Source organism: Scyliorhinus canicula, chromosome 15 (genome assembly GCF_902713615.1).
Source record: "Scyliorhinus canicula chromosome 15, sScyCan1.1, whole genome shotgun sequence".
Taxonomy (NCBI): domain Eukaryota; kingdom Metazoa; phylum Chordata; class Chondrichthyes; order Carcharhiniformes; family Scyliorhinidae; genus Scyliorhinus; species Scyliorhinus canicula.
Genome location: NC_052160.1, coordinates 77,969,753 through 77,995,651, shown reverse-complemented (window position 1 = coordinate 77,995,651; position 25,899 = coordinate 77,969,753). Strand labels below are relative to the sequence as shown.

General features: G+C 44.0%; 1 protein-coding gene across 1 annotated transcript in view; it reads left to right on the top strand.

The window, feature by feature from the left end:
* Positions 1-15,536, top strand: part of LOC119978372 (lysine-specific demethylase 5B-like) — a 425,856-nt gene extending 410,320 nt beyond the window's left edge. Inside the window, exon 23 of the mRNA XM_038819962.1 lies at positions 14,750-15,536. Within this exon, the coding sequence (XP_038675890.1) occupies positions 14,750-14,902 (153 nt within the window). The 3' untranslated portion in view covers positions 14,903-15,536. The remainder of the gene's footprint in view (positions 1-14,749) is intronic.
* The last annotated feature ends 10,363 nt before the right edge of the window (positions 15,537-25,899 follow it).

Genomic DNA, 25,899 nt, shown 5'->3' with positions numbered 1-25,899 from the left:
TTTGTGCTGCATATAAGCATTCCTCTCCCCACACACTTTCATTGCAGCCAGGAAGATGGTACCATAAAGAGTTGCACCGACATTCGCAGCTGTAGAGCTTGAGACACTGCTGAATGCCATGCAGGAGAGTTGGGACAACCTGTTCCCTGGACTAGGAAGGAGACAGACACCAGCCGGTGTCAGAGGTTAAGCGCCACGGGCCCCACTCCAAGGACTCGTCAGCAGTGCAGGAATAATCAGCCCAATGTCCTCAGGTCGGTCCATATGAGTCACCACCCCATATCCCCTGGCAGAGGTCACGACACGAGTTAGTGACCAAATTAGGGTGAAGGTCAAGTTCAGGGTGAAGGTCAAGGTCGGGGTGACTGTCAAGGTCGGTGTCAAGTTCAGGGCGAAGGTCAAGTTCAGGGTGAAGGTCAAGTTCAGGGTGACGGTCAAGGTCGGGGTGACTGTCAAGGTCGGTGTCAAGTTCAGGGTGAAGGTCAAGTTCAGGGTGACGGTCAAGGTCAGGGTCACGGGGAGGGGGACTCACCCTGGCTGCCCTGATGAGGTTGTTTATCTTCTTGTGGCACTGGGTGCCTGTCCTCGGGGTAAAACCCACAGAACTGACGGCCTCTGACACATCCCTCCACAGGCGCTTTCTGAGGCGTGGGGCGACCCTGCGACCATTTCCAGGATAAAGGTCCTCCCTCCTCTCTTCAACAGCGTCCAGGAGCGCCTGTAGGTCGCTATCCTGGAACCTCGGGGCTGAGTGGCGCCAAGCCATGATTGGAGTTCTTGCGGGGGGGGGGCGCTATTTATGTCATGTTTCGCCAGGCGGCGTTGATGATGTCGCCCGACGTCAACCGACGCGCCACTTCCGCAGCGGGTGAAACCGACGCGTACAGCGTTACTCTGCTGCTGGCCCTTTCGGGACCGGAGACTTCGAGCTGTTAAGCGGGCCCCGACGCCTGAGTCACCAGCGCCGTTTTTGCCCGCCGGTCAAGGGCATCGCGATGGACATCGGAGAATTTCGCCCGTGATATCCGAACCCCTCCAATGCTGGCTCTTTGAACATCCCTTATTTTAGTTGCTCTGTAATGCGTCTCTCAAAAACACATCCTTTTATTGAGTGACTTCTATTCCCATTAAGTGTTTTTTTTGCGTTTGTTCATTCTTCAGTGAGAGGAAGACAAACTGCAAAATCCAGCTGTACCAGCAATGTGGAGATGTAAGATTGTTTTTGGGTCAAGTGACAACTACATCATCCCATTTAAATTAATGCCTGAGAACTGCTAGGTTTGAGACCATGACAGAGCAGGAGAATAGTAGAGAAATAGCTATTATGCAATTGAGTTCAATGTAAAGATTGGAAAAACAAATTATCATGAGAAATAGGAGCACGAGTAGACCATTTGGCCCATTGAGCTTGTTCTGCCATTCAATAAGGTCATGGCTGATTTGATTACGGCCTGCTCCCCATAACTCTTCATCCATTGTAGATCAAAAATCTGTCTAACAGCCTTGAATATGTGCAATGACCGAGCCCCTACTTCTTTCTGGGGTGGAGAATTCTAAAGACTAACAACCCTCTGAGAGATGAATTTCCTCCTCATTTCGGGCTGCAAAGGGAGACTCCTTATTACAAAACTTTCCCAGAGTTCTAGATTCCCTTTCAGGGCAAATTTCCTCCCAGAATCTATCCTGTCAAACCCCCTCAGAATCTTAAATTTCATTAAGATTACCTTTTGTAGGGCAGCACGGTGGCCTAGTGGTTAGCACAACCGCCTCACGGCGCTGAGGTCCCAGGTTCGATCCCGGCTCTGGGTCACTGTCCGTGTGGAGTTTGCACATTCTCCCCGTGTCTGCGTGGGTTTAGCCCCCACAACCCAAAAAAATGTGCAGGGTAGGTGGATTGGCCACACTAAATTGCCCCTTAATTGGAAAAAATAATTGGGTAATCTAAATTTATTAAAAAAAAAGATTACCTTTTGTTCTTATAAACTCCAGGGAGTATAGGTCAACACTGATCGACCTTTCCTCATAATACGACCCCTTCATTCCTGGGCCCAGCCGAATGAACTTTCTCTGAACTGCTTCAGATGTATCCTTAGATGTGGAGACCAAATTTTGCATGGTACTCCAGGTACGGCAAAACCCGACAAAACTGCAGCAAGATTGCATTATTTATGTGCTCCAATCCACTTGCAATAAAATAAAATATGCCATTTGCTGCCTTAATTGTTTTCTGTATCTGTACGGCAACTTTCAGTGTTCCTTGGATACAGTACTCTTAGTCTTATCTAAGTCATTAATATAGTTCGTTAATAGATGGTCCTTGCGTCACTCCATTAGTTAAAACCTGCCAACTTGAAAATGTCACATTTATCCCTACTTTCTTAACAAATCATGTCTTAACCAATCTCCCATTCATGCCAATGTATTACTGCTAATTTCCTTTATTCTTACCTTACATATTATTCTTTTGTGTCGTACTTTTCAAATTTTATTTTTATGGGATGTGAGCATCATTGACAAGGCCAGTATTTGTTGTCCATCCCTCATTGCCCTTGAGAAAGTAGGGCAAACAAATCCAGAGCTCCCTGGATGGGAATGAGCTAGAAATTAAGAAAAGGAAGAAAAAGTATGCTTATGACTGGTGTCAGCTAGAAAATACAGTTGATAACCAAGAGGAATACAGAAGGCTCAGAGGGGAGGTGAAACAGCACATTAGAGAAGCAAAGAGGGATTTTGAAAAAAGACTGACAGCCAACATAAAGGGGAATCCCAAAGTCTTTATGGGCATATAGATAGTAAAAGGGTGGTAAAAGTAAGAGTACCGCCAATTAGGGATCCAAATGAAACTTACACATGGAGGCAGGGAGCATGGCTGATGTATTAAAAGAATACTTTGCATCTGTCTTTACCAAGGAGGTCATTGCTACCCAGGACATAGTGACAGACGAAGCAATTCTGACCTTAGAAGGATTAGAAATAGATAAGGAGAGAGTGTTGAATAGATTGTCGGCACTGAAAGTTGACAAAGCACCAGGATCGAATGAGATGCATACTATGATATTGAAGGGAGTGAGAATGGAAATTGCAGGGTCGCTAGCCATGATCTTTCTCGACTAAGGGGAGGTGCCCGAGGACTAGAGAATTGCAAATGTTACGCCCTTGTTCAAATAAAACTGGTTTGATTGTGTCATAACCCCCCACACCCCGAAGTCCAAGGGGAAACCATAATCAATCTCCCCGTGGGGCTCGTGGAATACGAGCTTCGCCGGTAGTGGGCAGAGGACCACTCAGCTGGGGATCGTAAGACGGAGCATAAAAGCCAGCCTGGGCAGGTACCAACATGTTGTTTATCCCAACGGGGACTGTGAATTGTAAATAGCTACTACCGTGGACAGACTTTATTTTCTGTTAAATAAATCCTATGCCGTTCCTAACATTGGCTTCCTGGTCATTAAACTGGCTACGAGGAAAAAGGAAGCTCTGGACTCTACTTCAGGCCGTCCAACTGCTCCGGAAGACTGCCGTGCAGCAGCATGAGGAACTAAATTTCAAAAATGCAACTGTTTGGTAAACTGAAGGACTTTGACACAGGCCTGGAAGACTGGGCTCAATATGTGGAACATATGAGATACTTTTTTCAGGCCAATGGCATTTCTGGAGAAAACAAGCAAAAGATAATTCTGCTAATGGCTTGCAGGGCCCCGACCTTCGATATTATAAAGAGTCTTACCTGCCCGGCTGCTCCAGATTCCAAGTAATTTGAGGACTTAGTTGCACTGGTGTCTAACCATTATGGTCCAAAGGATCAGTTATTATGCAACAGTACCGGTTCAACACGGTTGTGCAAACTCCGAGAGAGTTAGTGACTGAATTCTTGACCCGGTGGCTGGCGGAACACTACGAGCTCGGGACCTCTCTATCCAAAATGTTAAGGGATAGCCTTGTGTGTAAAATCAATAACGTGGTCACACAAAGAAAGCTGTTGGCAGAGCCCACAGTGCATTTACAGCGGGCCATTGTGTTAGCACTATGACGTGAAGACGCGTATCCTCAAGGTTCCATGCACTGTGGGGCCCATAGTGTGACCCGACTTCCATATTGGACTTCCTCAATATCCCAGTCAGTGCCCGAAGGGCCAGGTCATCTCCAAAATGACAACGAAAGGTACAATACCACAGTCAGGCTCAGTATTTGGAAGCCACTACAGACCAGCGGGACACTTCCCCCGAGGACAAGGGGGAATTCAGACAGCATTGCCAGGCATGTGGGCGGAGAAAACCGGGTAATCAGGGCGGCCAGAATCAGTCGAGAGAGTGCCGCCCAGGACAGGCGATGAGATCATCCCGGGCCAGGCCTTTCATGTGGCCCCACCCGAGGAAGACAACATGATGCAGCTAAACTGCATCACGGCCCCAAAGGTGGGTCACACTACAGGTGATTGGACGCCCCCTGGTGATGGAGATGGACACGGGAGCTACCACCTACATCATTGGTCAACAAACATTTTACCGACTCAGAACAGGGATCTTGCTACTAACCCTGCATAGCACCGAGGCCAGATTGGCAACTTGCACAGGTGAACGACTGAGCATCGTTGGAACCCCTGTGATCCACAGGCAGCAAGCAGTCAGGTTATTTTTAGCCATGGTGCAGGGGCCATGTGATAAATATAGGAATTTCAGATGTATTATAGGTATTGGGCACAGTAAGGGTTAAAAGCCTGAGTTAGTGCGTGTACGTCTGCTGCTATTATGTTTTAAAATAAAACCTAATTTGAAAGGCAAGTATATTTTGGGAGCTAGGGGTGCAATTAAAACATCGTTAAAAGTTTGGGCTAATGCAATTTTATTTGGACTAAGGAGGTGGAATGGTGACATAGTGGTTAGCACTGCTTCCTCATCGCACCAGAGACCTGGTTCAATTCCGGCTTGGATGACAGTCCACGTGGAATTTGCACAATCTCCCTGTGCCTGCGTGGGTTTCCTCCGGGTGCTCTGGTTTCCTCCCACCGTCCAAAGATGTGCAGGTTAGGTATATTAGCGATGCCAAATTGCCTCTTAGTGTCCAATTATGTGCCGGTTAGCTGAGGTAATGGGCAGGGGACGGTGCAGACTTGCACAGAATGGCCTTCTGCACTGTAGGAATTTTATGATTCTGTGGGAATTCTAAGGGGATTCCCTGTGGAGTTAGTTTGATTTCTGCTTGCTAACATGATGTCATTGCTAGGTGCAGCAAAGCCAGCAGGCATTTTGCAGAAAGCAGTTCAGTTATGAGCTGAATGAAGTTGTGACCGGATGTTTTTTTTCAGCAACATCTCCCTGTCTGCTCTTCCTCAGAGCCATACTGGCCTTATTTCTTAGTTCCCCCTCAATCTTTTCACTTCTGGTGGACAGAGATCTGGTGAACTGGTGCGACGACAATAATCTCTCCCTCAATGTCAACAAAACGAAGGAGATTGTCATCGACTTCAGGAAGAGTAGTGGAGAACATGCCCCTGTCTACATTAATGGGAACGAAGAGTCGAGAGTTTCAGGTTTTTAGGTGTACAGATCACCAACAACCTGTCCTGATCCCCCCATGCCGACACTATAGTTAAGAAAGCCCACCAACGACTCTACTTTCTCAGAAGACTAAGGAAATTTGGCATGTCAGCTACGACTCTCACCAATATCTACAGATGCATCACAGAAAGTATTCTTTCTGGTTGTATCACAGCTTGGTATGGATCCTGCTTTGCCCAAGACCGCAGGAAACTACAAAAGATCGTGAATGTAGCTCAATCCATCACACAATCTAGCCTCCCATCCATTGACTCTCTCTATAATTCCCGCAGTCTCGGAAAGGCACCCCACGCAACCCGGACATACTCTCTTCCACCTTCCACCTTCTTCTGTCAGGAAAAAGATACCAAAGTTTGAGGTCACGTACCAACCGACTCAGGAACAGCTTCTTCCCTACTGCCATCACACTTTTGAATGGACCTACCTCGTATTAAGTTGATCTTTTCTCTACACCTTTCTATAACTGTAACATTATATCCTGCAGTCTCTCCTTCCCCATGTACGGTACACATCGTTTGTACAGTATGCAAGAAATAATACTTTTCACGGTAGACTCATACATGTGTATATACATATACACATACATACATACCTTTAGATGGGTCCATTTTTGTCCAATGTGTGCAGGAGGGTTTCCTGACACAGTATGTAGATAGGCCAACGAGAGGCGAGGCCATATTGGATTTGGTACTGGGTAATAAACCAGGATAGGTGTTAGATTTGGAGGTAGGTGAGCACTTTGGTGATAGTGACCACAATTCAGTTACATTTACTTTAGTGATGGAAAGGGACAGGTATATACCGCAGGGCAAGAGCTATAGTTGGGGGAAAGGCAATTATGATGCAATGAGGCAAGACTTAGGATGCATCGGATGAGGAGGGAAACTGCAGGGGATGGGCACAATGGAAATGTGGAGCTTGTTCAAGGAACAGCTACTGCGTGTCCTTGATAAGTATGTACCTGTCAGGCAGGGAGGAAGTGGTCGAGCGAGGGAACCGTGGTTTACTAAAGTAGTTGAAACACTTGTCAAGAGGAAGAAGGAGGCTTGTGTAAAGATGAGACGTGAAGGTTCAGTTAGGGCGCTCGAGAGTTACAGGTTAGCTAGGAAGGACCTAAGAAGAGCCAGGAGGGGACATGAGTAGTCTTTGTCAGGTAGGATCAAGGATAACCCTAAAGATTTCTATAGATATGTCAGGAATACAAGAATGACTAGGGTAAGAGTAGGGCCAGTCAAGGACAGTAGTGGGAAGTTGTACGTGGAGTCCGAGGAGATAGGAGAGGTGCTAAATTAATATTTTTCGTCATTATTCACACAGGAAAAGGATAATGTTGTTGAGGAGAATACTGAGATACAGGCTACTAGACTAGAAGGGCTTGAGGTTCATACGGGGAGGTGTTAGCAATTCTGGAAAGTGTTAAAATAGATAAGTTCCCTGGGCCGGATGGGATTTATCCTAGGATTCTCTGGGAAGCAAGCAGGAGATTGCTGAGCTTTGATCTTCGAGTCATCTTTGTCTCCAGGAATAGTGCCAGAAGACTGGAGGATAGCAAATGTTGTCCCCTTGTTCAAGAAGGGGAGTAGAGACAACCCCAGTAACTATAGACCAGTGAGCCTTACTTCTGTTGTGGGCAAAGTCTTGGAAAGGTTTACAAGAGATAGGATGTATAATCATCTGGAAAGGAATAATTTGATTAGAGATAGTCATCACGGTTTTGTGAAAGGTAAGTTGTGCCTCACAAACTTTATTGAGTTCTTTGAGAAGGTGACCAAACAGGTGGACGAGGGTAAAGCTGTTGATGTGGTGTATATGGATTTCAGTAAAGCGTTTGATAAGGTTCCCCACGGTAGGCTATTGCAGAAAATACGGAGGCATGGGATTCAGGGTGATTTAGCAGTTTGGATCAGAAATTGGCTAGCTGCAAGAAGACAAAGGGTGGTGGTTGATGGGAAATGTTCAGACTGGAGTCCAGTTACTAGTGGTGTACCACAAGGATTTGTTTTGGGGCCACTGCTGTTTGTCATTTTTATAAATGACCTGGAGGAGGGTGTAGAAGGATGGGTGAGTAAATGTGCAGATGACACTAAAGTCGGTGGAGTTGTGGACAGTGCGGAAGGATGTGACAAGTTACAGAGGGACAGAGATAAGCTGCAGAGCTGGGCTGAGAGGTGGCAAATGGAGTTTAATGCAGAAAAGTGTGAGGTGATTCATTTTGGAAAGAATAACAGGAAGACAGAGTACTGGGCTAATGGTACGATTCTTTATAGTGTCAATGAGCAGAGAGTTCTCGGTGTCCATGTACATAGATCCCTGAAAGTTGCCACCCAGGTTGAGAGGGTTGTTGAGAAGCCGTATGGTGTGTTAGCTTTTATTTGTAGAGGGATTGAGTTTCGAAGCCATGAGGTCATGTTGGAGCTGTACAAAACTCTGGTGCGGCAGCATTTGGAGTATTGCGTGCAATTCTGGTCGCCGCATTATAGGAAGGATGTGGAAGCATTGGAAAGAGTGCAGAGGAGATTTACCAGAATGTTGCCTGGTATGGAGGGAAGATCTTAATGAGGGAAGGCTGAGGGACTTGAGGCTGTTTTCGTTAGAGTGAAGAAGGTTAAGAGGTGCCTTAATTGAGACATACAAGATGATCAGAGGATTGGATATGGTGGACAGTGAGAGCCTTTTTCCTCGGATGGTGATGTCTCGCACGAGGGGACATAGCTTTAAATTGAGGGGAGATAGATATAGGACAGATGTCAGAGGTAGGTTCTTTACTCCGAGAGTAGTAAGGGCGTGGAATGCCCTGCCTGCAACAGTAGTGGACTCGCCGACACTAAGGGCATTCAAATGGTCATTATTTTCTTGTGTTTAATTATTTTTGTCTCATTTTTTGCGAGCCCATAGCCAAAATGTAAATGAGAATGGGTACTCAGTGGGGTTTATTTTATTGCTTTTGTTTGTTTTCTGCAAAGGGACCCACTGCAGCTATATATGTGAAAAGTCTTCACTTACAGTTTGATCCCAGGCTTCTGATTTATGATCAATTATTTTCATTTAAATAGGAGTTGAATTTTGCAGGGTGGGGATGGAGAAGAAAAAAATTCAGCAATCATTTGGAAGCTCTCGATCTTGTCAATTCGCAGCATTTGGCATACCTGAAATTGTAGGACATTAAGTGGTAGACAAAAATGAAGGGAAGCTAAAAGAGTATGCAGACAAATGGCAGCAGTTAAGTGTGTGGCTTGCCGTCTGGCTTCTGAATTCAAGCAAGTGATGCATTCAATGCTGATAGTTATATTTCTTTTATGGATCAGCATCACAGTATGTTGCCAGGAAAGTGCAACCATGTTGCAGCTGCAGCTGACTATTTCTATCCCTACATGTGCCAGATAAAAGGATCCTCATATCTCATGGACACAAAAGCAAAATGCTGCAGATGCTGGAAATCTGAATTAAAACCACATGCTGGAAATATTCAGCAGGCCAGGCAGATCTGTGCGGAGTAATCTGAAAATATTACCCTGTTTCTCTTCCCATTGCCATGCAAATGAGCCAGGGCCTGGAACTGTGTTTGGTGGCATCTTGGCAGGTGTAACAATCAGACAATTTTGGTTCTTGATAACTGGGATTCTTTTCTTTCATACACCCAAAAGTGAGGTGTGCTATAACTGGGGTGCTTCTCATGAACCCATCAATTAACAATCAGGCCTTTGTGAAATGTAGCAACACTATTTGGCACAGATTCATTTGACCCTCTGACAGTACAATGTGATAGAATATTAAGAGTGTTATGGGCCAGGTTTCAGAGAACCCCAAGGTGTATCATGGTGTTCACCTGATCCACAACTTTTAATAGATTGTGGTATGGGGAGCACACGGCCCACTCTATAGGTGTGGTACAGCAGAAATGGAAAAGTATTTTTTAAAGCAAAACAACGTTTATTCTATGAACTCAAGTTAACCTTTTGAACACATACAATGAACATCTTTGCAACCATTAATTCAAATATAACCCCCAAAGAATACAACACGAAGTAATCCTTTAAGCTTTCCTTCTAACATCCATAAGACTTAAAAAAAGAAAACCTTTAACAGAAGCACCTCAGGTTTAACTTCACTACTGAGAACAGTTACCATGTTGAAATCAGCAAATGGACTTTCAAAGAACAAAGAAGAATGAAAAGTACAGAACAGGAACAGGCCCTTCGGCCCTCCAAGCCCGTGCTGACCATGCTGCCCATCTAAACTAAAATCTTCTACACTTCCTGGGTCCGTATCCCTCTATTCCCATCCTATTCATGTATTTGTCAAGATGCCCCTTAAATGTCACTATTGTCCCTGCTTCCACCACCTCCTCCGGCAGCGAGTTCCAGGCACCCACTACCCTCTGTGTAAAAAAACTTGCCTCGTACATCTCCTCTAAACCTTGCTCCTTGCACCTTAAACCTATGCCCCCTAGTAATTGACCCCTCTATCCTGGGGAAAAGCCTCTGACTATCCACTCTGTCTATGCCCCTCATAATTTTGTAGACCTCTATCAGGTCGCCCCTCAACATCCGTCGTTCCAGTGAGAACAAACCAGGTTTATTCAACCGCTCCTCATAGCTAATGCCCTCCATACAAGGCAACATCCTGGTAAATCTCTTCCGCAGCCTCTCTAAAGCCTCCACATCCTTCTGGTAGTGTGGCGACCAGAATTGAACACTATACTCCAAGTGTGGCCTAACTAAGGTTCTATACAACTGCAACATGACTTGCCAATTCTTATACTCAATGCCCCGGCCAATGCCGTATGCCTTCTTGACTATCTTCTCCACCTCTGTTGCCCCTTTCAGTGACCTGTAGACCTGTACACCTAGATCTCTCTGACTGTCAATACTCTTGCGGGTTCTACCATTCACGGTATATTCCCTTCCTATATTAGACCTTCCAAAATGCATAACCTCACATTTGTCCAGTTTAAACTCCATCTGCCATCTCTCTGCCCAGGCCCCCAAACGATCTAAATCCTGCTGTATCCTCTGACAGTCCTCATCACTATCCGCAATTCCACCAACCTTTGTGTCGTCTGCAAACTTACTAATCAGACCAGTTACATTTTCCTCCAAATCATTTATATATACTACGAACAGCAAAGGTCCCAGCACTGATCCCTGCGGAACACCACTAGTCACAGCCCTCCAATTAGAAAAGCACCCTTTCATTGCTACTCTCTGCCTTCTATGACCTAGCCATTTCTGTATCCAACTTGCCAGCTCACCCCTGATCCCGTGTGACTTCACCTTTTGTGCACGTCTACCATGAGGGACCTTGTCAAAGGCCTTACTGAAGTCCATGTAGACAACATCCACTGCCCTACCGCCATCAATCACCTTTGTGACCTCTTCGAAAAACTCTTATCAAGTTAGTGAGACACGACCTCCCCTTCATAAAACCATGCTGCCTCTCACTAATATGTCCATTTGCTTCTAAATGGGAGTAAATCCTGTCTCGAAGAATTTTCTCCAGTAATTTCACTACCATTGACGTAAGGCTCCTGTAGTTCCCTGGATTATCCTTGCTATCTTTCTTAAAGAAAGGAACAGCATTGGCTATTCTCCAGTCCTCCGGGACATCACATGAAGACAGTGAGGATCCAACGATTTCTGTCAAGGCCTCAGTAATTTCCTCTCTAGCCTCCTTCAGTATTCTGGGGTAGATCCCATCCAGCCCTGGGGACTTATCTACCTTAATATTTTTCAAGAAGCCCAACACCTCGTCTTTTTGGATCTCAATGTGACCCAGGGTATCTACACATCCTTCTCCAGACTCAACATCCACCAATTCCTTCTCTTTGCTGAATACTGATTCATATGCTTGCAGAGATACGCACACACCCTGCTGTGATTGCAGCTTCTCCAAAACTAAAATGAAACCAAAGCCACCCTGCAGCAAAAGTAAAAAGCTGACAGACAACCCAGCTCCACCCACTCTCTGACATCAGGGAAGGGCTATAGATGTCATATACATGGACATATAAGGCATTTGATAAGGTTCCCCATGGTAGGCTGATGGAGAAAGTGAAGTCTCATGGGGTCCAAGGTGTACTAGCCAGATGGATAAAGAACTGGCTGGGCAATAGGAGACAGAGAGTAGTAGTACAAGGGAGTTTCTCATAATAGAGAACTGTGACCAGGTGTGTTCCACAGGGATCCGTGCTGGGACCACTGTTGTTTGTGATATACATAAATGATCTGGAGGAAGGTATTGGTGGTCTGATTAGCAAGTTTGCAGATGACACTAAGATTGGTGGAGTAGCAGATAGTGAAGGGTATTGTCCGAGAATACAGCAGAATATAGATAGATTGGAGAGTTGGGCGGAGAAATGGCAGATGGAGTTCAATCCATTTAATCACCATTACAGAAACATGATTGCAAGAAGATCAAGGTTGGGAAATCAGCATTGTATGCCCTGGAATATTTTGGGGAGCGGATGAATGACAAAGAAGGACAGGTAGCTTTGATAGTAAAACATGGTGAAAGAACATTGGTGAGAAAGGATTTTGCCTCGGCAGAATTGGCATAGGTGCAAATTAGGAATAGCAAGAGCCTGGAAACTCTGGTAGGGTTAGTTTATAGGCCCCCTAACAGTAGTTAAACTGTTGGTCAGACCATTAAACAAGGAATTATTGGAGCTTGTAACAAAGGCAATGTAATAATTGTGGAGGACTTTAATCTTCCTCTGCACTTGGACAACCAAATTGGAAAGAGTGGTCGAGAAGATGTGTTTTTAGAATGTTTTTGTGACATTGTCATGGCGTAAGAAGTTGTAGAACCAAATAAGGATAAAGCTATCTTCGATCTAGTATTGTGTAATGAGGCAGCGTGAATGAGGAACATCAAAGCAGAAGATCTCCTGGGAAATAGTAATCATAAAATTATTAAATTCCATGTTGAGTTTGACAGGGGCATACTCCAGTCACAAACAAGACCTTGAAGGGAGAATTGCTTACAGTTGATGGGGAAAATAAACTAAAAGGTATGAACTCAGCACTCAGAAAGTTGAGGATTGTTTTAGATTAAAATAAAAAGTTTGCAATGAGAACTGGCAAGTCTGAGGAAATCAGCAAAGGGCCACCATCAAAGAGACATAGATAGGATGCAGAGCTGGGCTAAGAAGTGGCAGATGGAGTTTAACCCTGAAAAGTGTGAGGTTGTCCATTTTGGAAGGACAAATACGAATACGGAATACAGGGTTAACGGTAGGGTTCTTGGCAATGTGGAGGGGCAGAGAGATCTTGGGGTCTATGTTCATAGATCTTTGAAAGTTGCCACTCAAGTGGTTAGAGCTGTGAAGAAGGCCTCTGGTGTGCTAGCGTTCATTAGCAGAGGGATTGAATTTAAGAGTCGTGAGGTGATGATGCAGCTGTACAAAACCTTGGTATGGCCACATTTGAAGTACTGTGTGCAGTTCTGGTCGCCTCATTTTAGGAAGGATGTGGATTTGGAAAAGGTGCAAAGGAGATTTACCAGGATGTTGCCTGGAATGGAGAGTAGGTCTTAAAAAAAAAAAAAATTGCTTATTATCACGTTGGCTTCATTGGCTTCAATGAAGTTACTGTGAAAAGCCCCTAGTCGCCACATTCCGGCGCCTGTCAGGGGAGGTCTTACGAGGAAAGGTTGAGAGTGCTAGGCCTTTTCTCATTAGAACGGAGAAGGATGAGGGGCGACTTGATAGAGATTTATAAGATGATCAGGGGAATAGATAGATTAGACATTCAGAGACTTTTTCCCCGGGTGGAACAAACCATTACAAGGGGACATAAATTTAAGGTGAATGGTGGAAGATGTAGGGGGGATGTCAGAGGTAGGTTCTTTACCCAGAGAGTAGTGGGGGCATGGAATGCACTGCCTGTGGAAGTAGTTGAGTCGTAAACTTCATGGGACCTTCAAGCGGCTGTTGGATAAGTACATGGATTACGGTAGAATGATGGGGTGTAGATTAATTTGTTCTTAATCTAGGACAAAAGTTCGGCACAACATCGTGGGCCAAAGGGCCTGTTCTGTCCTGTATTTTTCTATGTTCTAAATGCGAGGTGATGCATTTTGGAAGATCCAATTCAAGAGCAAACTATACGGTAAATGAAAAAGCCCTGGGGAAAATTGATGTGCAGATATCTGGGTGTTCAGGTCCATTGTACCCTGAAGGTGGCTGCGCAGGTCGATAGAGTGGTCAAGAAGGCATACGGCATGCTTTCCTTCATCGGAAGGGGTATTGAGTACAAGACTTGGCAGGTCATGTTACAGTTGTATAAGACTTTGGTTCGGCCACATTTGGAATACTGCTTACAGTTCTGGTCGGCATATTACCAAAAGGATGTGGAAGCCTTGGAGAAGGTGCAGAGGAGGTTCACCAGGATGTTGCCTGGTAAGGAGGGCGCTAGCTATGAAGAGAGGTTGAGTAGATTAGGATTATTTTTATTGGAAAAATGGAGGTTGAGGGGGGACCTCATTGAGCTCCACAAAATCATGAGAGGTATAGACAGGGTATAGACAAGCAAGAAGCTTTTTCCCAGAGTGGGGGACAGAGTCGGCGCAGGCTTGGAGGGCCGAAGGGCCTGTTCCTGTGCTGTAATTTTTCTTTGTTCTCTTTGTTCTTATCACTGCAGTAATAAACACACATTTCTTAAAGGTACTCTCACATGACAACAGCCAGCTGGAGAAAAACATCAGTGGCTGAAAATTAGCTATCAAACATTTGCCCATGAAATTCACTGCCTTCTGTCTGGAGGTCTGTGCTCACCAACTCTCTGCAATCATTGGATTTGGGGTCTAGCTTGCTTTTTAAGCTCAGATTAAGTTCTCACTCAGTTTAAATGTCTATTTTAAACACTTGCCCTGGTGGGGCACAAAATGGAAGAGCAGATTTCAGCCAATTTTCTTGTTCATTACTCATTTCTGTCTCCATTTCCACGCACAAAGTGGGCAGAACATACCTAAAACGGCTACTTGGCGTATGAATTGCACACATGTCTGAATTAGTAAATTGGCATGGAAAGCCTAAAAAAAGAGCGAGATAAATTATGCAACAATTTATTTACTGGTGAAAACATCGCCCTTCACTAAATTCAGCTTTTTCCTCATTAAACACAGATGTTAATGGAATGATGAAGCAGAATTACAATGATGCTGCCAGTAAACAATTTCTTCTTTTTGTATAGGTTGACTGGGTCCAGTGTGATGGCAGCTGCAACCAGTGGTTCCACCAGATCTGTGTGGGTGTTTCCTCAGAAACAGCAGAAAAGGAGGACTATATCTGTGTCAACTGTACTGTAAAAGACCAGAGTAACAGGAAGCAGAATGGCCAGGGCTAACCTTTGGTAGTTGTTAATGAATCTCAGATTCCACTAGAAGCAGTGGATTTGGTATCTCTACAACCCACAAATGGTGCTATATATCTACTCATGGGATCTTCTACAAGGACTCTCAAACTTTTCCACCTTTGTATTTTCTCATTCTTGTATGAACTTTTTGTCTGTGGTTGTGAAAGTGTATGATGCTGGCGACACCCAGGATTTTCTATCCATCATGGAATTGGCTCTCTTTGAACAATACCCATTTCCCATCCCTCAGTTTGAGACTTGCCTGCATAGATACCCAATCCCATTGGGTGTTAAAGACCTGCATACACCCAAAAAAATTGACTTTTTTCTGGGGTCCTCTGTTCAGTACAAGCATCTTAATCTTAGAGAGATTCTGACTTGTGTTTTTGTAGGTTAGTTTTATTTATCTCAGCAATAACAGGTTTTGAGTTAAAGGGCCAGATACAATTTCTCAAATGTTTTGGCTGTTGTACAGAATGCAGGTGTTTAGGCTCTTAGTAGCACAGGAAAGATAGATAATGGACTGAGTTCTGTAATCTTACTGCCTACGCTGTACTTTGGCTTATTTTGGTAGCTTGTATCTAATGTTGCAGTCACCTTTGTGAAATAAACCTTTGTTTATGAATGAGGTTTTCAGACAGCAATTTATAATGCACCATTTAAAAAAATCCCATCCAGGATTAGTCCATTATGCCCAATGGCCTGATGACTGTGGCAGTGTGACCTGGAAGAGAAAATAGGGGCCTCATTTCTTTATGTTGCTAAGATCCTGGCAAAATGGTTAGTAATACTACAGTCACTCTGCAGCAACTCTTACTGCAAGAGAACAAATGTGCTCTCCGGCAATGATTATTGGGCAGAGCAGTGATGGTACCTTAGTCCAATTGCCTGTCAGCATTGATTGTTAACACTCACATGACTGGGTGCCTGGATGAGAGCACCAGTGAACTCATCCTCCAGTCTTCAAGAGAACAGTGCCAAATGGACAAGGGAGAAGAAAATAAAGCTGAAGTATTTGGGAATAATGTTTAAAATGCTACCATGTCAATCTCTAGTTTGGCGGTTTCAATGAACTTATGATGATTTGGGAGAGAAGTGAAAAAAGAGTGGCTAAAATAAAGGATGATAAAGGATAAAATAGAGGAAGAGAAGGGAGATTTAATAATGGGAGATGAGGAAATGGCTGAGGAACTGAACAGGTTTTTTGGGTCGGTCTTCACAGTGGAAGACACAAATAACATGCCAGTAACTGATGGAAATGAGGCTATGACAGGCGAGGATCTTGAGAAGATTGTTATCACTAAAAGGTAATGATGGGCAAGCTAATGGGGCTAAAGGTAGACAAGTCTCCTGGCCCTGATGGAATGCATCCCAGAGTGCTAAAAGAGATGGCTAGGGAAATTTCAAATGCACTAGTGATAATTTACCAAAATTCACTAGACTCTGGGGTGGTCCCGCCAGATTGGAAATTAGCAAACGTGACACCACTGTTTAAAAAAGGAGATAGGGAGAAAGCGGGTAATTATAGGCCAGTGAGCTTAACTTCGGTAGTAGGGAAGATGCTGGAATCTATCATCAAGGAAGAAATAGCAAGGCATCTGGATGGAAATTCTCCCATTGGGAAGACGCAGCATGGATTCATAAAGGGCCGATCGTGCCGAACTAATTTAGTGGAATTTTTTGAGGACATTACCAGTGCGGTATATATTGGGGAGCCAATGGGTGTGGTATATCTCGAATTCCAGAAAGCCTTTGACAAGGTGCCACACAAAAGATTGCTGCATAAGCTAAAGATGTATGGCATTAAGGGTAAAGTAGTAGCATGGATGGAGGATTGGTTAATTAATAGAAAGTAAAGAGTGGGGATTAATGAGTGTTTCTCTGGTTGGCAATCAGAAGCTAGTAGTGTCCCTCAGGGATCAGTGTTGGGCCCACAATTGTTCACAATTTACACAGATGATTTGGAGTTGGGGACCAAGTGCAATGTGTCCAAGTTTGCAGACGGCACTAAAATGAGTGGCAAAGCAAAAAGTGCAGAGGATACCAGAAGTCTACAGAGGGATTTTTATAGGTTAAGTGAATGGACTAGGGTCTGGCAGATGGAATACAATGTTGACAAATGTGAGGTTATCCATTTTGGTAGGAATAACAGCAAAAGGGATTATTATTTAAATGATAAAATATTAAAACATGCTGCTGGGCAGAGACCTGGGTTGCTAGTGCATGAGTCTCAAAAAGTTGGTTTACAGGTGCAACAGGTGATTAAGAAGGCAAATGGAATTTTGTCCTTCATTGCTGGAGGGGTGGAGTTTAAGACTAGGGAGGTTATGCTGAAATTATATACGGTGTTAGTGAGGCTACACCTGGAGTATTGTGTTCAGTTTTGGTCTTGTTATGGGAGAGGTGTTTTCAGAACCCCAAAATGTATCATGGAGTTCAACCAACCCCCACCTTTAATGAATTGTTGCTTTTGAAGCACACTGCTTGTTCCCCAGGTGTAGTATAACAATTATGGACATGTGGTTTTTAAAACAAAACAATGTTTATTCCATGAACTCAAATTAACCTTTTAAATAAACATTGGATCTCTTAACACCCCTTACTTCAAAGACAACCCCGAAACTAATATAACGCTACCCAGTCCTGTAAACTTCCTTTACACATCCAAAAGACTTAACAAATCCTTCAAACAGAAGCATATTAGATTTATATTCAATACTGAGACCTTTTTACAATTCCAATTTCACCAAAGGATTAACAGATAGTCCTTCATGGCAGAGATCACCAGCAATGCATCTCACAGCCACAAAAACACAATCACACCCAAGCTGCTGTCTCAAACTGAAACAAACTCCCAAAACTAACCTCAAAATGGCCGAACGGAGCTCAGTTCCACCCACTCTCTGACATCACAATGTTCTTAAAGGTACATTGCTTAAACATCTATTTCTTAAAGGTACTCTCACATGACACCTCCCCCCAAGAAAAAAAAAACCCATCAACTTCAAGATGGTTTCAATTTTCACTTTTGAATCCACTAAGAAATGCACACAGTAAAGATACGTTTTCGTTTAAAAAAAACAACATACGCAAACAGGCATAATAATAAAGTCCATCTTTCCCTTTCTTCTTCCTCCAAGCGAAAACCTTTTCGATTGACACTCTGATTCAACAAGGAAGTCTCTGCACGATCCATCCATTCATCTACTCCTCTGCATTTCTCTTTAGAATCAGATACTTTAGTTCAATCTGACCACAGAGAACCCCTTGCAATTCTCCAATACAGGAGCATTGGTGATCACAGCTTTCAGGCAGTCAGGCAGCCTGTTGAAAGTCCCCTGTCCATTGACATTTTTTACGTTTCTTCACCAATTCCATCAGTGGACTAAGCACACTACAAATCCTTTGCACAAAGGTTCAATCAACTTTATTCATGCCAAGAGATCACATTATTTCCCTTCGTCTTGAGGGTATCGAAAACTCCTCAATGAAAGTGATTCGGGCTTCTCCAAATTCACTTTCAGCTAGGTTCATCACCAAACCCGCCTCCTGAAGTCGATCGAAGAACTCCATACGATGTTTAAAATGTTCTTTCCATGTCTGGAAGTTGGAAATAAAAGCAGATTGTCCCACTTTCTCAATGCAATCCTCCAAACGTGGGATAGGATAAGAGTCCGTTCTTGTAACTGCATTCACCTTTCGATAGTCCACACACTACCATTGGGTACACAACTGGTTTAGGTACCATCACTATGGGTGAGCTCCATTGGCTGCAACCCACTTCAATTATGCCATTTTTAAGCATACTCTCAATCTCTTTGTTAACCTGTGCCAATTTTAAAGGGTTATGTCTGTATGGATGTTGTTTGATTGGAACAGCAATTCCCACATCTACATCATGTATAGCCATTTTAGTACTTCCCAATTTATCTCTACAAACTTGCCCATGTGATGTCAATAACTCTTTCAGGTCAGTTCGTTTTTCCTTTGGAAGGTAACTTAACAATTCATCCCAGTTTTTAAGAACATCCTCATTTTCCAATTTACTTTAAGGTATGTCAAATTCACAGTCATCTGGATTTGGTTTGTCACTTTGAGTTAGAATCATTAAACCTCCTTTTTCTCTCCTTCCCTTTCAAAGTACCTTTTAAGCACATTCACATAGAACATAGAACATTACAGCGCAGTACAGGCCCTTCGGCCCTCGATGTTGCGCCAACCTGTGAAACCATCTGAAGCCTATCTGACCTACACTATTCCATTTTCATCCATATGTCTATCCAGTGACCACTTAAATGCCCTTAAAGTTGGCGGGTCCACTACTGTTGCAGGCAGGGCGTTCCACACCCCTACTACTCTCTGAGTAAAGAAACTGCCTCTGACATCTGTTCTATATCTACCACCCCTCAATTTAAAGCTATGTCATCGCCATCCGAGGAAAAAGACTCTCACTGTCCACCCTATCTAACCCTCTGACTATGTCTCTATTAAGTCACCTCTCAGCCTTCTCCTCTCTAACGAAAACAACCTCAAGTCCCTGAGCCTTTCCTCGTAAGATCTTCCCTCCATACCAGGCAACATCCAAGTAAATCTCCTCTGAACTCTTTCCAAAGCTTCCACATCCTTCCTATAATGTGGTGACCAGAACTGCACGCAGTACTCCAGGTGCGGCCGCACCAGAGTTATGTACAGCTGCAGCATGACCTTGTGGCTCTGAAACTCAATCCCCCTGCTGATAAAGGCTAGCACACCATATGCCTTCTTAACAGCTCTATTAACCTGGGTGGCAACTTTCAGGGATTTATGTACCTGGATGCCGAGATCTCTCTGTTCATCTACACTACCAAGAATCTTGCCATTAGCCCAGTACTCTGCATTCCTGTTACTCCTTCCAAAGTGAACCACCTCACACTTTTCTGCATTAAACTCCATCTGCCACCTCTCAGCCCAGCTCTGCAGCTTATCTATGTCCCTCTGTATCCTATAACATCCTTCAGCACTATCCACAACTCCACCGACCTTCGTGTCATCTGCAAATTTACTAACCCATCCTTCTACACCCTCTTCCAGGTCATTTATAAAAATGACAAACAGCAGTGGCCCCAAAACAGATCCTTGCGGTACACCACTAGTAACTGAACTCCAGGATGAACATTTGCCATCAACCACCACCCTCTGTCTTCTTTCAGCTAGCCAATTACTGATCCAAACCGCTAAATCACCTTCAATCCCATACTTCCTTATTTTCTGCAATAGCCTACCGTGGGGAACCTTATCAAACGCCTTACTGAAATCCATATACACCACATCAACCGCTTTACCCTGATCCACCTGTTTGGTCACCTTCTCAAAAAACTCAATAAGGTTTGTGAGGCATGACCTACCCTTCACAAAACCGTGTTGACTATCGCTAATCAACTTGTTCTTTTCAAGATGATTATAAACCCTATCTCTTATAACCTTTTCCAACATTTTACCCACAACCAAAGTAAGGCTCACAGGTCTATAATTACCAGGGTTGTCTCTACTCCCCTTCTTGAACAAGGGGACAACATTTGCTATCCTCCAGTCTTCCGGCACTATTCCTGTCGACAAAGACGACATAAATATCAAGGACAAAGGCTCTGCAATCTGCTCCCTGGCTTCCCAGAGAATCCTAGGATAAATCCCATCTGGCCCAGGGGACTTATCTATTTTTACATTTTCCAAAATTGCTAACACCTCCTCCTTTTGAAAAATATCCATTTAACGCTTCCCGTATCTCCTCTGATTCCACACACAACCTTCAACTACTATCCTTGATTGGCCCTAATCTTACTCTAGTCATTCTTTTGTTCCTGATATACCTATAGAAAGCCTTAGGGTTTTCCTTGATCCTATCCGCCAACAACTTTTCGTGTCCTCTCCTCGCTCTTCTTAACTCTCCCTTTAGGTCCTTCCTGGCTAACTTGTAACTCTCAAGTGCCCTAACTGAGCCTTCATGTCTCATCCTAACATAAGCCTTCTTCTTCCTCGGTGACACACTCGGTGAGTCTTCCTTCTATCTGGTGTTTTTACCACACAATTCACCTCACTTAATTCCCTTTCAATCTGATACGGTCCACAAAACCTAGCTTTTAAAGGCTCACTTACCACTGGTAACAACACTAAAACTTTATCCCCACTGGCAAAACTACGAACTGTGGATTTCTTGTCCGCTACCCGTTTCATCACATTTTGTGCAACTTTCAAATGTTGTCCAGCCAATTCACCAGCTCTATTTAATCGTTCCCTAAAATTTGACACGTAATCCAATAGTATAATTTCTGATTTCTCACCCACCAATTTTTCTTTGATCAATTTAAGTGGTCCTCTTACCTCTTGACCAAACATTAGTGAATTTGGTTGAATTAATAGTGCATCCCTAATTGTAAACAGTACAAATGGAATTTCTTTATCCCAATCCTCTGGATAATCTTGACAATAAGCCCTCAACATTGTCTTTAATGTCTGATGCCACCTTTCTAACACTCCCTGCGATTCTGGATGGTACGCAGTTGATTTAAATTGTTTTATTCCTAAGCTATCCATAACTTCTTTGAATAACTTTGAGGTAAAATTTGATCCTTGATCCGATTGTATTTCTATGGGTAGTCCATATCTAGTAAAGAATTTAAGTAACTCCTCCACAATCTTTTTAGCTGTAATATTACGTACTGGAATGGCCTCTGGAAACCTAGTAGACACATCCATTATAGTCAAAAGATATTGATTCCTACTTTTGGTTTTAGGAAGCGATTCTACACAATCAATTAGGACCCTCGTAAAAGGTTCCTCAAATGCTGGAATGGGTATTAAGGGCGCTGGTTTTATCACTGCTTGAGGTTTCCCTATCACTTGACATGATTGACAAAATTTAACTACATCTTTATGTAGACCAGGCCAATAAAAATGTTTCTGGATTTTAGCTTGAGTTTTCCTTATTCCCAAATGACCTCCCACTGGTACCTCATGTGCAACTCGCAACACCTCCTTTCTATACCCTACCGGCAATGCTACTTGATGAACTTCTGCCCACTTTTCATCCGCCTGCATATGTACAGGTCTCCATTTTCTCATCAAGACATCACTTTTACGGTAGTAACACTCTGGTATACTCTCAGATTCCTCTTCCGTATATGCTTTCTGATACATCCGTTTTATTTCTACATCTTTCGGTTGTAACTCCGCCAATTTTCCTGAACTAAAAGTATCCGCCTCATCCTCCACCTGTTCTTGTTCTTTTTCAACCATCTGATCAAAAATCGTTTCTGATAATTGCACTTCAACTTTTTTGATTTCTCCTCTTGTCTTAACCTGTGACTTTGCGACCTTATTACTACACAATCCGGAAAAATCCCAGGATATTCGTCCTTCAACACTTCAGTTGTCTGATTTTCCACTGGCTTATCAACCACGGTAGGCATCACTCCCACCTGCGATCCAGCGATATCATTACCCAAGATAAACTGTATTCCTGGACAAGATAGTTCATATATTACTCCTATTACCACTTCACCACTCTTCACTGGACTTTCCAACCTTACCTTATATAATGGAACGCTACTCCTGAACCCTGAATTCCACATATCACCACCTTTTCTGGCAATATTCTTCCCAAACTACATAATTCCTCATCTCTTACCATTAAAGATTCACTAGCCCCTGTATCTCTTATAATTGTGACTTCTTTACCTGCTCGTCCTGATACACATGAATAAACTTTACCCACACAAGTAAATTATTTGAAGACATCTGGCACCTTCTTAACAATTACTTCTTGAACAGGCTGTACAATCGTTTGCACCTCTTTCGCTTCCCTTGGGCTTTCCATTACCACTCGAACAAATCCCACTGTCTTATCCTGTTTCACCACATCGGCCTTCCCAGTGCTTTTCTTCAACCACCAACACTGTGACTTTACATGGCCTAGTTTATTACAGTGAAATTTTTCATCTCGTTTCCACCCTCCTGGATTTCGTTTTTAATCTGAGGTACACTCTCTTTATTGTCTCCCATCAGATCACCTTTACCACTTGAGTATTTCTCATTTCCTCAGTTTCTATCCCTCACCGGCTGAAACTGATGTCGGAAACCAATCTTTGATTTATGAACTAATTCATAATCATCTGCCATTTCTGCTGCTATTCTCACAGTTTTAACCCTCTGGGCACGATTTTCCGATGCCGCGTGGCATTGGGAAAGCCGTCGTGAACTCGGCCGAGTTTTACGACGGCGTCGGAGACCGCTCCTCGCCCCCTATTCTCCTCCCCCTCCCCCCGGGGGCTATTAGCGATGTTGCGGGAAACTCGGCCGCCGGGCCTTGACGCTTGCGTGAAGGCGACGCACCGAGAATGACGCTGCGGCGGCGCCTAAGTGACGTCAACCGCGCATGCGCAGGTTGGCCGGCTCCAACCCGCGCATGCGCGGTTGCCGTCTTCCCCTCCGCTGCCCCGCAAGACGTGGCGGCTTGATCTTGCAGGGCAGCGGAGGGGAAACAGTGCGTCTCTTAGAGACGCCGGCCCGACGATCAGTGGGCACCGATCACGGGCCAGTCCCCTCCCGAGCACGCCTGTGGTGCTCGATCCCCTCTCCGCCCCCCACAGGTCCCACACTTACCTGTCGCGCGCTGTTCACGCCGGCAGCGACCAGGTGTGGTTGGCGCTGGCGTGAACCGGTCGGGTTTGTCAGGCCGCTCGGCCCATCCGGGCCGGAGAATCGCCCGTCGCCGTGACAAACGGCGAGCGCCAATTCAGTGACACACCATTTTGGGGGGTTGGGAGAATCGCGGGGGGTGCCAGGGCGGCGTGTCGTGATTCGCCCGGCCCTCCCGCGATTCTCCCACCCGGCGTGGGGAGCGGAGAATCGCGCGCTCTGTTCTTCCACATGAGTTCTCACTACATCAGGAATTGAATTTTTAAACTCCTCCCAAAGTATAATTTCTCTGAGAGCTTCATACGTTTGGTCTATTTTCAAAGCCCTTATCCACCTATCTAAATTATTCTATTTGAGCCTTTCAAACTCCATGTATGTTTGACCAAATTCTTTCCTTACATTTCTAAACCTTTATCTGTAAGCTTCAGGCACTAGCTCATATGCACCTAAGATGGATTTCTTCACCTCCTCATACGTTACAGATACCTCCTCCGGTTTTGATGCAATCACTTCACAAGCTCTACCTACCAGCTTTGTTTGAATTAGTAATACCCACATGTCCTGTGGCCATTTCATTTGTTTAGCTACCTTCTCAAATGAAATGAAAAAGGCTTCCACTTCCTTCTCGTCAAACCTTGGCAATGCTTGGACATATTTAAATAGATCCCCACCACGCCTTCGACTTTGACGCCCTTTCTCACTATCCTCATCACTATCATCCAACTGTACGTTTCCCTTTACATCTGCCAATTTTAACTGACTGTTTTGTTTCATGGCCATTTTCTGAAGTTCAAACTCTCTCTCTTTATCTTTTTCCCTGATCTGTATCTCCCTTTCTCTTTTTGTTCTGCTAGGGCTATTCGTTCTTTTCTCCTTTATTCTCTCTCCTTTTCTTTTTCCTCTCTTTCTTTTTCCGCTCTCTCTCTTTTGTATTCAAGCCGCTTTAATTCTTTCTCATGTACCATTTGTTTAATTTGCAACTGAACTTTTTGCCATTTCCAATGAGTCTAACTGTGTCTCAGGCAACTTTAAATGCTTAGCTACCGCCATAATTACCTCATCTTTTCGCATTCTGTCAGGTAATGTTAACTGCAATGCTTTCGCTAAATCTAACAGTCTGCTTTTAGTCTCTGTCCGTAAGGTACTGCGTGTGACAGTCTCCACCCCCAAAAACTTCTGAGCCTCTGAAAGAGCCATTGTCCACAACACACTTGAACTAAAATACCACACCGGAAAAGCAACAATCCTTCACTGTCTTTAAGTTCACAAAAGCCAATCCGATAGATAGACTTTTATCCCCCTCGAGCCCCCAATTGTTATGGGAGAGGTGTTTTCAGAACCCCAAAATGTATCATGGAGTTCAACCAACCCCCACCTTTAATGGATTGTTGCTTTTGAAGCACACGGCTTGTTCCCCAGGTGTAGTATTACAATTATGGACACGTGGTTTTTAAAACAAAACAATATTTATTCCACGAACTCAAATTAACCTTTTAAATAAACATTGGACCTCTTAACACCCCTTACTTCAAAGACAACCCCGAAAATAATACAACACTACCCAATTTAATTTTCTTTGTTCTTTTAATTTTCTTTGTTCTTTTACAAGGGGTCACGATTTCAAGGTGAGAGGGGGAAAGTTTAAGGGAGATGTGCGTGGAAAGTTTTTACGCAGAGGGTGGTGGGTGCCTGGAACGCTTTGCCAGCGGAGGTGGTAGAGGCGGGCACGATAGCATCATTTAAGATGCATCTGGACAGATATATGAACGGGCAGGGAACAGAGGGAAGTAGATCCTTGGAAAATAGGCAACAGGTTTAGATAAAGGATCTAGATCGGCGCAGGCTGGGAGGGCCTGTTCCTGTGCTATAATTTTCTTTGTTTTTTTACAATCCTGCAAACTGTTCCTTTACACATCCAAAAGACTTAACAAATCATTCAAACAGAAGCACATTAGATTTATATTCAGTACTAAGACCTTTTTACAATTCCGATTTCATCAAAGTATTAAGAGATAGTCCTTCATGGCAGAGATCACCAGCAATGTAGCTCACAGCCACAAAAACACAGTCACAGCTAAGCTGCTGTCTCAAACTGAAACTAAAACTCCCAAAATTAACCTCAAAATGGCCGAGCTGAGCTCAGCTCCACCCACTCTCTGATGTCACTATTTTCTTAAAGGTACATTGCTTAAACATCCATTTCTTAAAGGTACTCTCACATGACAGTCTCCCTACCTGAGAAAGGACTTACTGCCGCTGGAGGGTGTGCAGAGGAGATTCACTTGGTTAATCCTAGAGCTGAAGGGGTTGGATTA